The sequence below is a fragment of the Cololabis saira genome, chromosome 4, assembly GCF_033807715.1.
Source record: "Cololabis saira isolate AMF1-May2022 chromosome 4, fColSai1.1, whole genome shotgun sequence".
NCBI lineage: Eukaryota > Metazoa > Chordata > Actinopteri > Beloniformes > Belonidae > Cololabis > Cololabis saira.
The window spans coordinates 23,812,705-23,827,818 of NC_084590.1; the positions used below are offsets into that span (position 1 = coordinate 23,812,705).

At 41.1% G+C, this 15,114-nt stretch overlaps 1 protein-coding gene across 3 annotated transcripts in view; it reads right to left on the reverse strand.

Annotated features, from left to right (window-relative positions):
- LOC133441668 (arf-GAP with Rho-GAP domain, ANK repeat and PH domain-containing protein 1-like) overlaps nt 1–15,114 on the reverse strand; it is a 66,062-nt gene that overhangs the window by 43,282 nt on the left and 7,666 nt on the right. For 2 of the 3 annotated variants that reach the window (XM_061719207.1, XM_061719206.1), the window contains exon 2: nt 1,528–2,658. In XM_061719207.1, coding sequence (XP_061575191.1) covers nt 1,528–2,594 — 1,067 coding nt within the window. In that variant the 5' untranslated portion in view covers nt 2,595–2,658. Of the gene's footprint in view, nt 1–251; nt 481–1,527; nt 2,659–15,114 lie in introns of those variants that run through there. The other variant, XM_061719208.1, reaches the window with a different exon arrangement.

A 15,114-nucleotide genomic window follows, 5' to 3' on the forward strand; every position in this document is an offset into this window, starting at 1 on the left:
AGGCTAAAAACCTTCACCACAACCCCTCATCCCCACAGCAACCCAAGATATAGTCTAAATAGACAGATTTCAATATGCAATTTTATCTTCACAAAGAAATGGTGTAAACTAGCAACAACACAGCAAGAGGGGAAGGTTTCCTTGTTTTGAAGCACAGTGGAGCAAAAGGTGGGGGAGAGAGTTAAAGTGTTTTGCAAATGATGAGTACAGGCAAAGAAACGACATGCACGGATATTATTTATAAATATTACCTGTTATAACATGTTCCTACGGAGTCTTCTTCCATGATGATACAATCTTAAGCTCACGCACAAACACACACATCAAAAACCAGGAGGAAATGACTCAATAACCACAAGATGGGAGGAGGCAATAAGCCGTACCGACAAGGAAGCCAGACAGTAGCCACAGTGTGTGCAAACAGTGCGAGGGGAGTTCCTGGTAACAAATCAGTTTAGTTTGTCCTCACTCTTGCTCCCTCTGTTGGTCACAGAGACTAATGGTGAGAACTGTTTTTGCACAGCCGTAAGCTGCTCTGCACACCGACTTCCTCACTCCTTCTAAAGCTAGTTTCCCTTTAAAAACACAGACCATGTGTTACTCTTGACAGGATTACCTCACAGCCTGAGGCAAAGGTAAAGCTTCCCTTAGTGGTAATAGAACCTGGAACCCAAACAGAGAGCGAGAGCTTCAGATCTATTTTGCCACCACCAGGAATTAGACAGAGTTATCAGTAAAGTCAAATTGAAAAATATTAGTGTTCTACTGAATTAACTGTACATTTTGTAGAATGGAGGATGACAGTCATTTGCAAAATTATGGATCTGTGAAAAGCAAACAGTGAGTACAAATGACGAAATAAAAAAACATAAAAACAGGAAATATGAGAAATGTCTCCAAGTGACTGTTTTTCAACTGATCATTTGGACAAAAAGGAAAAAAAACACTATGGTAAGACTGCACACTACTATACACGAAGCTACACAACAGGCAAAAATAGAGGTTTAATTTCAATTAGTCTTGTTTACTAGTTTTTTGAGGAGTGTCACTTTCAGTTTAAAAATGCGCTCATAGTTCAGTTTTTTTCTACTGGTGATGTTGAGGGGAAAAGGTGCAATTTTCAATTCAGCCTGGAGAGGGCAGTGCAGACCACTGGGAGCTTAAAAAGATGATTTAAAATAGTCATCAAGCACTTTCAACTTACTCTTATTGGCATTATTTTTGTTGTTTTACATACACTTTACAAGAATCCCTAATAGTCTTATATACATACAAACCTCCTTTTAAGAAATTCTTTCAAAGTTAGTTGAAAACGTAACAAATATTGAGAATATGCACTCTTCACTTTCATATCTTTTATTTGTACCCTGTCCTGAGTTTCAGTCTACAGTGAGGCTTCAGTGTTGTTAATCTTTTAAAAATTGATTGTATAAAAGCAGCGGGTACGTGACTAAACGTAAATGAAAGTGCAAAAGTTGTAAAGTTGCAGGAGCTTCAGTATCAATATCCATTGAAAAATGGTCTCACCTGTGGGCACTGGGTGACTGCACAGAAATCCGGTGTGGTATTGGAGGTGGACCTTTAGATCCTATCCCTCCTTTTGGAGGAAGAGGTGGAATGTTTTTGTCATCAGTGGGAGTCGAGGCGTCGAGGGAGGTGTATGAGGCCCTTTTTCCTCCATCACGACATAAATGTTGCGCAGGTAGCTGAATGTCTAGCGTCACAGGCCTAGTTTGGGTAGACTGGACGTTCGGCGTGTCGAGAGGTGTTTCTATGAGAATAGGGTTGCTGATGGGGCTGGAACTCATGGACAGGGATCCGATCTGTGCAGTTGGGGTTATGGCCTCAGATGTGTCTGCTCTTGGGGAGCCTGGGCTTTGTGCGGGTGGTGAAGGGCACAGGGGTGTGAAGCACTGCGGTGGGCAGTTGAGGGTGCTCCGTGGGGGTACAGGGGGTAAAGAGGTGTCACAAGTTGGAGACACAAGGGGGGTGGGGTTACTGTCCATTGGAGCACTAGCCAGAAATTTAGTCCTCTCCTTTGGTACAGGCTTAACAGTCTCTTTACCAGTTTCTCCATTTTTCTCCTCCTTTTTTCCTACTCCAGGTGCTTTGTGTCTTTGTCCGGGGACTGGCTTCACATCTCCTTGCTCTCTACTGCTCTCCAATGTTCTGGACATTTGCCTCTCCTTGGGGACTCTCTCCCGGGGAGTAGGTAACCTTGTCTCACCATCTCCCCCCAGTTTTCTATCCACTGGGACAGGGAGCGATCTGTCTCTCTGAATGACTTCAGCATGCCCGGTCTGCTCCAATCTCTCAGACTGCCCAAGCTGGGTATGTACATCGCAATTGCCAAGAGTTTTGTTTAAGCTTGCTAGAATGCGCCTCTGGTGACCTGGCAGGGTGATGCCCATATGCTCCAGCTGATCTGGCGTGAGGTTCTGACACTCTTGTAATGTTGCTAAACCGGCATGCTGGAATGCATCCGAATACTGTTCCAAACGAAGCTGGCATAACCAGTCCCACACTTTTGCACTGGATTCAAACAGAGACATGGTCGATATGTAGTCGTTTGCACCATGTGTGAGGGTTAACATCCCACGAGTCCAATTCAAGGTGAAAAATGCAGGCCGTAACACCTCCGATTATGGCTGAGGTAACCTGTGAAACAAAAAACAAAACATGAATGTTTTCATTTGTATACAGTAAAATGCACAGCATTATTTTAGGGATGTGATCAATAAGATACATGTTTTCATGAAAAGGAAAACATTTAAAAAAAAAAAAACATAAAAAAAAAAAAAGGATGTAAAGTCAAAGATTTTTTTCTGAATCTTACTGGGAAAAAAATTACCTAAAAATGGATCCTCATACATCACATTAATCTGATTAAAAGTCCCATGATAAGAGTTTGTTTTTTTTTTACATTCTACCCTGTTTTGTAAAATCCTATATTGGGTAATATGCCAGAACTTGGTTCCAGAAGGGTAAACCAGTATGATTAATAATCATGCAATTGTAAAAGCTCATGAGTTTGTAATTTTTATGGAGCGCACACAGCTTTGTCAAAGTTGCATGTGATAAACCAGGAAGATGGAAGTTTCTCACTTTGGTAAAAAAAAGAGGAAGCTTACGCTGTTTTAAGTCTTTACAAAGAATGTAAGCTGTAACGGGACTTCTAATGGCTTCAGTCCATTCTTTTATCTTGAATTTATATGTGGCCTTCAGGTGACAAGTATTTGATCCCAGTCTTCAGGTTGGGAAAACACAAGAACAATACAATGATTATCTCTAACATATTAGTAATCATACCAACACTCAGTATTGCTATCTCACTAGGCCATTATGAAATAAAGTTCAAATCACAAAGGTTATGACATACTCATCATGTTCTCACAGTCTCTACCAATTACTCTTGTACTTTTAATCCTGCATAAGCAGATGGTTTCCACAATGCCTCTCCACTGGCACTCTAAACACACTTATCTGCTCTGGGTTTCAGCCTTTCTATCCAGCAAGTTTCAGCATACCAATGAGCTACATCATGGGAGAGCTAAAGCTGTCGTACAAGTTTTCAATTGCAGATTAGTCACAACACCAGGCCTTGATTAACAGATAGTCAATGTCAGTTCCCGACATAGACACGCTGCAAATCCCCCAGACTATCACACAAACATCTCTAAGAATCAATTAAATGTGCAATAACTTAAAAAAAAAAAAAAAAAACAATCCCACACCTGCTGCACTGAATGCATTTCATCTTTCCATGTACTCTGAATTACACGGGTCAGTTACAGGCTCCCCAGACACAGCAACAAATACCCTCTCCTCAGAGCATGTTTTATGAGTGCTGGGTGGTATACTGTTTCATACCGAATACCGGTGTTTATTTTTCTTATGATATGAATTTTTCATATACCGTAATACCGGTGAGTATGTACACAACGTTGGGAACGCCGCGCAGCGCTACGTAGCGCCGCTGGACACTGTTTGTGAGGGGACTGTTTAGCAGTAGTGATGCACTGATTGTTCGGGTAACTGATATTGTTCGGCCGGAAATGACAAAAAAACACTTTCGGTGTTCGGTGGAATAAGTGGGAAAAAAAACGAACAATTAATAACGGCGTTGTAATATAAGGAAATAGACTGGCCGCTCCCGTACCGGTTGCGCACCACAAACATAAATCGTTGGCCATCCAAAAAGTAACCACATAAGAATTTTACCTAACATTCACCGGGAGGTGGAACCAAAACAACATAATGCTGGGAAATTAAAAAGATTCAGTTTTTTATGTTCAATAAATATTTTCTACCTTGTAATTTTGTAAAAGATTTTTTTCTTTGAAAAGCATGCCTAAATCAAATTTATTTGATTTATGCAATGGTGGAAAAAATTGGCAAAATAAATGAAAAACTGCGAAGAACCATGTTCGGTATTGTTCGGTATTCGGCCAAGTGTTTATTATTATTTTCGGTTTCGGTTTTGGCCACAAATTTTCATTTCGGTGCATCACTATTTAGCAGTTGCATTGTTTACAGCGGACATATGTGGGTGAAGATGGCTGAAAACGAAAGTCCCACAACTGTTCCAGAACATGACACAGGGGAACTTGTTCCGAAAAGAGGAGCCGTGTCGGCTGTGTGGAAATTCCTTGGCTTTAAAAAAGAAGACGTCCAACAAACAATCATCTGCAAGTGTTGTAAAGCTAAAGTTGTAGCCGCGGGAGGCAACACTAGCAACTTGCTCCACCACCTCAGCCGCAAACATTTGATAGAATATCAAGAATGCATGAAGCTGAGATCTGCGTCCACCACGTCTACAGGTAACACTAGAAGTGCGGGAGAAAAGTCAAGTCAGACAAAACTTAGGCCCAATCCCAATTCTCCTTCACTCGCCCTTCTTTTCTCCACTCGCACTTCTTTTCTTCCCTAAGCCCTAAAAAAGAAGGGGGAGATTTTAGGGCACTTGAGATCTAGGGCACTTGGCCCAGGTGCCTGTCCCAATTCTCCCCCTACCCCTCGTTTTCATCCCTTCCCTGATCAGGAAGCTGAGAGCCAAAAGCTGTTTTAATTTCAGCTGTAGCGCTGTTAATATGGCACTTTATTAAGTTTTAATATTTTTTCAGGTATAATGGTAACCTTAAGATCCCCAACCGGGGCTCAGTTTATCCAAATAACGCCTGTTAAGAAATTTGACCCGATGTTTTCGGAGATGAGAAGAGCCGCCGGCCCCGGGGAGCAGCCTCAGCTCACAGCCCGAGAAGAGACGTGTCCGCCGGGTCAGGCTGCTCCGTCAGCCCCGGGAGAGACACTCTCTCCCGGGACGCAGCTCTGTTGAGAATCACGCCGGCTGAAATAAATCATTTAGGAATATGTTGGTTTAATAGATTAAATCTAACAGTTGTAGCTACGCCTGTTAAGAAATTTGCTCCGAAATTTAGAGATTTCTGTCTGCCGGGTCCGGAGCTTGGGTCCGCGTTAAATCGACGCAGACCCTACGGCGTAGGTTGCGTAACCTCCGCCGTAGGATCTGCGTTGGTGTAACGCGGAACCATAAATCCCTTTATTCTGGCGTGATCTTCCGCAACTTTATCTGAAAGTGTGTAAATTACCCAGATAACAGCTGGATTACTTTGTGGTTTCTGAAGACTATTATATCAGAAACATCCAAAACAAATCTGACGAGTCACAGGATTATTTCTCTCTATTTCTCTGAGACCAGTCTGCCTGTTTGCCTTCGGTCGGCGAGTCAAATCGACGCAGAGCCTCTTTTTTTCATACCCCCTCGCTCGCCAAGTCAGCATCTGAAATCCCTCGATTTGAAGGGGCTATTCTCAGCCCCTAGCCCTCGTTATGCCCCCTCCCCCTAGGTGAAAAGAGGAATTGGGACACCACTACCTTCACGGGAACGCGCAAAAGTTAGGGTTAGGGAAGAAAAGGAGGGCGAGGGGGAGTATTGGGACGCACCCTTTAAAGTCTTTAAGTGTTGTCTGACTGATTCTCTCACTTCATTAGAATCATAAGTGCCGCCACCTCATTGTAAATGGCACCATTTTGTGAGGCCATGCAAACCTGTATTTATACTAGTGTGCACATTAATGTTTTTCTACAATATTTCCTCCTCGTGACAGTAAAATAGGCCATTCTAAGCCAATTTACTGGAGCAATTCCTTTCCAAATCATTAGAAAATGTGCTTAACACCCAGTTGTGCATGAAAAAAAAAATACCGTGATATACCGTGAAACCGATATACTGTATATACATTTTTGGTCATACTGCCCAGCACTAGCTGAAACTATTACATTGTAATAAAAATTATTCAGATGTCTCCTATTTACTTTGTAATGTATTCAAATCAATGACATGTCAGAGAGTGTAAACTGAGACTTGAAGCTTTAAAAACCTTATAGAACTGCTGATATGGATTACACCAGAGCTCTTGTTGCAATGTGGAAACACCGGAGGCTTAGCTCAGCCTGGAAATATTTGGATTTGTGTTATACCAGTCAATTTGTCCATGCTGGCTTTTACGCTATGAAAAATATTGGTACCATCTTAACACTTATGGAACTTGGTTAATGCTTTCATCGTTTGCGTCACTAGTTGTTGTTGTTGTTTTTTGTAAAGCTGCTTTACTTTGAAGAGCTGAGTCATTTACAAAAGCTGTGCACTGGAAAAGCCGGTTTTTCAAATTGTGACTGATACAAAATATTTCAAAAAAGGCCAAGCTAGACTTTCTGGAAAAATAGACCTCTGGTCTTGAACACGAGCTTGTAGACAAAATTGACTGTTGCAGATAAACGGGAGAAAACTTCTCCAACATCTCCAGCCCCACCTGTACCTTCTTGTCTTTGGAGAGAAAAATATCTGCAACACAAGAGATTCCACACAGGAGATGTCAACAATTACTAGGTTTGTGTGTGCGCTCTCGCTCTCTCTCTCTTGCAATGAGCAAAAAAACAACAACAACATCCTTTCTTGGTATTGACTATATAGTGACATGCAAGTGTGACGTTGATTCCATTTATAACTGAAATCTAATTGTGCTTTTGACAATTTGGTTTATTTTGTCTTTTTGAAAGATATTCTCTCTCTCCTTATAGCCAAAGCTATTCGAAAACATCAACCTTGTGCAACCTTGACTGCAAATCTGTAAAAGACGGCCTAAAATGGTAATCCAAGACGAGGGCGAAGACAGTACCCAAGTGCTGACAGGGTGGAGTGGACCAGGGGTACCAGAAACTCAAAACAAGAATCAATAGCATCACCAAAATAAGCTGCTTGGCATTGGCAGAGATTTGGCAAATCTTTCATAGCTGCAACCCTCATAGCCAGCTCTGCTGCTCATCCCACAAATGTGGCGACATTTAAAAAGGAAATAAACTGGCTTTCCAACAGCATAAGATTTATTGCCAAGAAACATTGTTACAGCAAAGAAGAAAAAAAATCTACCAAACACAAATGTCCTTACTTTTTGTGCCAAGTTTACATTTCAGCTTTGGAAACAGGTTTTTCTTTTCTTTTCCAGGTTTCATATCCAGTATAATATATCTTAAGCAGGAAAAAAGATTAAATATTTTTTTCTGAAAATTAAATTAAAAAACAGATGCTTCAATACGTGAAGCATCTGCAACTAAAACAGTTAGTCTCAAACATAGTTTCATTGTAGATATGCTGCTATAGACCTACGCTTAAGTGGCACACCAACATGATCCGGTGAGCGGTGCCTGTGACCCCTCCTTCTCTTTCCGTTCTCAGTTATTAATTATAAGTATCTCAAAACCAACATTGTTCTTGTAGTTTGTTGTGCTGGTCTGCCCCTCCTTTTCTCTCCTGTGCACATTTGCAGGCCAGAGCCTCAGGAGCTGCATGTTGACCTGCAGTCCTACCCTCTGATCATCCCACTGCTCGTTTCCACCTGTCTGTGTAGATGTCTGGTAGATGCCTGCAGACATCCTGATCTGCACCCCACCCGCCTCTGACTGCCCCAATGTCTTGCTCTGCCCTGCTGGCCTCCGACAGGAGGGTCCCCCCCTTATGATCCCGGTCCTGCTCAAGGTTTCTTCCCTGCCAAAGGGGAGTTTTTACCTGCCACTGTTTGGCTTAAGGGTTTTCTCCCACAAGGGAAGTTTTTACCTGCCATAGTTTATGTTATGTTGTTTATGTAATAATTGCTCGGGGGTCATGTTTTGGGTCTCTGGAAAGCACCAAGAGACAACTTTTATTGTAATAGACGCCATATTGAATTGAATAGTGAACAGAGAATACAAAACAGAAAACATTTAACACCATCAGATCAAGCTGGAGGGAGGGATGTTGAGGCTCAGTGAGCACACAGTAACCCACATTTTCCAGTCTGAGAATTATTAACGAGTGAATAAGCATGTTGAAAATAACTGCATTTCATTTCCTGTAAAATGCTTCATCAACCAAGACAAGAAACCACAAGGTACAGGGACAGCATGAATCTTGCCCCTTCTTTTTTCTTATAACATGCAGTTCCTTTTTTTTAATTGAGGAAGTCAATAGACTGTTCATGCAATGAGCTACAGCCTGACAACATTTACTGCGACACTGGCATGTTACTCGAAATAAATGCCCATGCAAAGTGTAAAGAGTGCATTAAAGTAAACATCATCTTTGAAGAGACATTGGTTTTCATCTCAGCACACAGTAAAAGAGAAGAAAAATAAATCAATCAATCAGACTTGGTTTCTCAATTTTAAAGCTGTTTTATGATTATAGATCATTTAAAGTTTAACCAAATCATATTTTGTAGAACAAATGTGTTTCAATTCATCCTGGTAGTTATTACTTCTAGCTGATCCAACATGTAAACTAGAAATTCTTTGCAGAACCACAAGCATTACGAGCTGCTGAGAATATAAAATGTGGCTGACTTGAGTGGACCGCTGACTAAGCTACAATCTAATGATGCAGCAGATTTGAAGGGGATAATTTTGTTCTTCCCTTTACTATTGATACGAGCTATTTGCTTCCTGTGTTGGTGCCTCACACCTCCCAAACCTGTCTCTGAACAAGGAAGAAGTTCTACTGATCTTTTCTTATGTCAGCAGTCTGTCAAACAACTAAACCTGTAAAACAGTTCAGAGAACTGCTTAAATCAAGAATGATTTTTTCCATCTCATGCAAGAAGGCTGTAGTTTCATAAATTGTTTAAAGCCACCCTATTTAGCAATAACTGACTTTGTTTATCCTCTGCTCTATGTTTTGCATTTCTAAACTCTCTACTCTATTCAAATCCTCCTCCATCCAACTTTCTCTGTGCTCTCTCTCTCTCCCACTCAGAAAGATACCAATAACAGGGTCTCTGTGCTGCCTGCACAAAAGGGCATTTTGTTGCCTCAGCAAGAGGACGAGACTGACAATAAGGAAGGAAAAGCATGGTGGGGGCCACTGCTCGAGTCTGCTCACTCACACAAAGTGCTCACCCAATTATACTTTGCTTTCGAGTTGATGTTTGAGTGAGTGGATACCTTTGACACGTTATGTTTCAAGTCTTTTAATCTCTCACACACAGTTTACCCTGCCCCTTCATTTTCACTCTTGCTACTTGTTTTTCTATGGTTCAGCGTTTTCACTGCTGAAGTATTTCATTTCCTACCAGGATAACACCGATTCAGCAACGACTCGGCACATTACTGACTATAACATGTAACTTTCTTCCTGACTGCTCTTCTTTCAGTTGTAACAGAACGTGTAGACTATATCACTATTCAAAATGCACCTTAACCTTTTTATATTTTTATATTTTCTTATCTGTTCATACTGTCTTGCACTAGAGAGGTGTTGCTGCTTTTGATCTCACTGTACCCATGTATAATGACAATAAAAGTATTCTATATCACAAGACTACCATGTCAAGCCAAAATTTTGGTCTGAGGTTACAAAGATAAGACTGTGATCAACAATGGAAAAAGACTTCCTCATGACAGGACAACTGAATGGCTCCATAAACACAATGGCATTCTGCTGTGCTGTGAGGTTATAAATCTTAATCTATCTTTTTGTACAAACACATAAAACCATACACATACATCACACGGGTCTTATGCTGAATAGGACATAGACATAATGAATTGGACTTTACTGTCTGTGCTTTGGCAGACCATAGCAGTTAAACATTGTTTCCCTACTTTGCCAACCTTACACAGATTCCCTCTGGAGAAATCCCGTTGCCAATATGACCCTTTGCAGATTATAGTGTTGGAATTGGCAGCTATGATAATCACAGTCCGACAATGCGTTTCAAACAGGAGAAGAAACCCAAGACAAAAAGTAACTGTTCCAAAGGAAAAATTTAGCTCTAACTGTTGATGGAGATAATATTTTAATGGAAATAAAATTTTGTTGATGGAGATCAAATTTTATTAGCACCAGTTCATTTTCATCAGTCTGGCTGCTTCTCTGTACTTTCTGTCCTGTCTTTATCATCTCAAAGTTTTTTTGTATCTAATCTTTGGCTATGGGCAACCATCAAAATTCAGTGATTTGTTAAAAAATGAATAAAGATGGCGTCATAGAGTGAACATACTGGTTGAGTGAGCTCCGGTGGCATTTGTCAGTTTATATATCATTTTTACATATTTGAACGGTGAAAAGTGTGGAATCTTTGGAAGGAAGTGCTTAAACATGAGCCTGGACAATTATTTTTCAAAAGCATTGTCAAAAGCACGGATTACATGCCCAGAAACACGAAAAATTAGTCGAAGAAAAACTCTGCTAACACTGAAAACGAGGGGGAGCTAAGTGCTGTATCTGAGACACCGAGCATGGAGGTTACCTCAGGCTCTATGGAACCAGGTATTATCCAAGCCCTGGACAGAATAACCGATAACCTGACTAAAGTAATCGACACCAAGATTTCCACTGTTCCTGAAGCCATTAAAAGAACAGACCTCGCAGCTACAGGCGGTCGCCGCCCAAGTGGGTGAAGCAGAGAAACGGATTGCTGATGCGGAGGCAGCGGCGACATCATCGGAGGCGAAGTTAGCGCGCCTCGAGAAGCAAGTGCAGGATATGCAGGAACACATACATGATCTCGACAACCGAGGTCACAGGGGCAATATACGTGTAGTTGGCGTACCTGAAGGCTTGGAAGGCTCAGATTCAGTGAAATTCTTTGAAAAGTGGATTCTTGTTCCTCATATAGACCGATAGCTCTTCTCAATGTGGACTGGAAAATACTCTCATAAATCCTAGCTACTCGACTTGAAGACCTCCTGCCTAAATTTATAAAAGAAGATCAAACAGGTTTTTATAAAAAGTCGTAACTCCCGTAACAATGTCAGGCGCCTTCTCAATGTAATTCAGGCTTTCCAGCAAAGAGATACTGATGGCATAGTGCTTTCTCTAGATGCTAAAAAAGCCTTTAACCGGGTAGAATGGGCTTATTTATTTTATACTTTAAATACATTTGGTCTTGGGGATAATTTCATAAGGTGGGTCCAAATTCTGTATGACATCCTCAGGCGGCTATTTTGACTAATGGGCTTAAATCAGACAGTTTTCCACTGTATAGAGGAACGAGGCAAGGCTGCCCCTTGTCGCCCCTTTTGTTCGCCGTTGCCATCGAACCGTTGGCGGAGGCCATTAGGATGGCACCTGCTATACAGGGTCTGCTAGTTGATTATGAACACAAGATGCAGATGCAGATGCAGATGATGTTTTGATATTTATTTCCAATCCGGAGATGTCAATAACAGCTCTACTTAACATTATTGATCTATTTAGCATATTTTCTGGAGATCAAATTAATTTGACCAAGTCTGAAGCCATGCCAAATGGAGAGTCTTAATCTGATACCAGCTGCTTTACCTTCTTTCCCATTTAAGTGGTCTCCTGCAGGTTTTGCTATATTTAAACAAATGTATAAAGCAAACTTTGTTCCTTTGTTTGAGAAGGTGAGGCAAGATTTGGAGCGATTGAACTCTTTGCCTGTCTCCTGGCTAGGGCGTATATCCTTAGTTAAAATGAATATACTAACTCGATTGCTATATCCCGTCCAAATGATTCCGGTCATATTTTCAAATAGGGTGATAAAAGACCTTAATGGATGTCTAAGTGCTTTCATATGGAGTAAGCGCAGACCAAAACTTAAGATGGCTACATTGCAGCTGCCAGGTTCTGTAGGGGGTCTAGACTTACCAAATATCAGAACATATCAGCTATGGTCTCATATGAGGTATATTTATGACTGGGTCGTAAATAACTCAAACTCTATTTGGTTAGGTGTTGAAGCTTCCCTCTCAAAGTATCGACTAAGGCTGCGTCCCAATACTCCCCCTCGTTTTCTTCACTAACCCTAACTTTTGCGCGTTCCCGTGAAGGTAGTGGTGTCCCAATTCCTCTTTTCACCTAGGGGGAGGGGGCATAACGAGGGCTAGGGGCTGAGAATAGCCCCTTCAAATCGAGGGTTTGCAGATGCTCACTTGGCGAGCGAGGGGGTATGAAAATTTCCCAGAATGCTTTTCGTCGTCATTTGCGGACTGAATCAAAAAAAAAACATGGCGGACATTTCTTATTTTTTTGGGAATAAAAATCAATATTTTGAGTTAGTTTCTGCATAAAAATGCATTTTGATTACATTTCTCGGCGTAAACCAATATTTTACTTTCATAATATTCACTCAGTGAATGTACATAATCCCTTTTTTGTCCGTTGTTCGCTAAGATCGCGCCGGAATATGGTTATGTAACCTACGTAAGCGACGCCGTAGGTTACGTAAGCGACGCCGTAGGTTACGTAAGCGACGCCGTAAGTTACGTAAGCTACGCCATAGGCTGCGTCTATTTAACGCGGACCTAAACTCCGGAGCCGGGCAGACAGAAATCGCTAAATTTCGGAGCAAATTTCTTAACAGGCGTAGCTACAACTGTTAGATTTCATCTATTAAACCAACATCTTCCTAAATGATTTATTTCAGCCAGCGTAATTCTCAACAGAGCTGCGTCCCAGGAGAGAGTTTCTCTCCCGGGACGACGCAGCAGCTTGACCCGGCGGATACGTCTCTTCTCGGGCTGTGAGCTGAGGCTGCTCCCCGGGGGCGGCGGCTATTCTCATCTCCGAAAACATCGGGTCAAATTTCTTAACAGCCGTTATTTGGATAAACTGAGCCCCGGTTGCAGATCTTAAGGTTACCTTTATGCCTGAAAAAATATTAAAACTTAATAAAGTGCCATATTAACAGCGCTACAGCTGAAATTAAAACAGCTTTTGGCTCTCAGCTTCCTGTTCAGGTTAGGGATGAAAACGAGGGGGAGTAGGAGAAATGGGACAGGCACCTGGGCCAAGTGCCCTAGATCTCAAGTGCCCTAAAATCTCCCCCTTCTTTTTTAGGGGTTAGGGAAGAAAAGAAGGGCGAGTGGAAAAAAGAAGGGCGAGTGAAGAAAAGTAGGGGGAGTATTGAGATTGGGCCTAAGGGACTGTTTTTTAAGAACATTAAAAATATCCGACTGAGTTGCAATAACCTGGTTACGCTTAATACACTTAAGGCCTGGCAATTAGTGTGTCGACTTGAAGGAAAGTCAAAGCTAACATCTGTTTTCACCCCTATTGTGAATAATCCTGATTTCCAGCCTGGGATAGTGGATGTTGGTTTTAAACAGTAGGGTGATAAGGGTGTTCATAGACTGAGGGACTTACTCTCTGATAATATGGTTATGACATTTGAACAAATGATAGAGATTCTATCCCCAGACATGACTTCTTTCGTTATTTACAGATAAGGCACTATATACATTTCTATAAAGTTTGGGAGCCCTACTTGAACTATGTAGACCCGGGTGTATCCAATATCATGTTGCAGGGATTTTCTTGATCGGTCATATGGTACATTTTTATTGTAACCCAGGGTATTATTTATATGGATCTGAGCTGGTGTTTTTTTTTTTTTGTTCTGTTTATTTGTTTGCCTGTTTTGGTTGTCGTTTCTGTGGATCATATTACGTATACATTCTTTACTTGTAAAAGTGAAAAATTAATAAAAATATTGTTTAAAAAAAATGAATAAATACATGAAATAGCAAAATCAGCTAAATATATAGTGCTGACAAGTGGAAATGAACTTAATATAACAGTTTCGCTATGTTTGAAGCTATGATGTCTACAATGACTGGATCTCATCAAAATTAACTTCTCCTTATGAAACCATCCCATGTGGATTCACTGACTAATAACACAGGTACTAAAAATAGCAGGACTACTAAGATGAGAAGAGGACTGTACTCAAATACTGTAGGTGTGTCTCTGGAGCAGGCATCTTCCATAATGTTGTCAGACACATTTAATATCAGGCCTGAATATAAAGGCTTCGGTACCTCGTGATAATTTAGTCCCAATGCATAACCTAATCGAGTTTAAGTTAGAAAATCCCAAAGTTTTTCCTTCACAGTCTCTCTTCAGGACCCCCACTACTGCATTATCGTGGGAAGTTCTCATAAAGTTGCTACAACTTCCTTTAACCCAATTCTGACAAGGGTCAAATGAAAAACGGTCATACTCTGGAAATGTTTAAGTGACGAAAGCACTTACTGAAACAGACTTGGCATGGGTCCAAGACATGAGTCAAAAATGACTCCATAGCTTTCTAATAAATAATAATAATAATAATAATTAATAATAATAATGACTTGGTTTTATATAGCACCCTTCAAAGCACCCAGAGCGCTTTACAGAGATCATTATTCATTCATATACACATTCTCACTGGTGATGGTAAACTACGTTTTTGTAGCCACAGCTGCCCTGGGGAAGACTGACGGAAGCGTGGCTGCCATATTGGCCAAACGGCCCCTCCGACCAACACCAAACATTGATACACATTTAAACACATTCACATGGGGCAAGGTGGGTAAGGCGTCTTGCCCAAGGATACTACTACAGCAAACTTTCTGCTTGATTATTAGGGTTCAGTGTCAGAAGAAGCAGTGCTACTCTGAGTTTCTCTCTCCGATTTTGGGGAACAATTATTAAACCCCAATTTTTCTTCTGATTGACCTGCTCATCTTAGTGTTATCCATAGTTTGGTAGTCATAAATATTAATTGGACCCTGGTCACAAGGAGAGATGGTTACACAATGTGTCATGTGCATAAC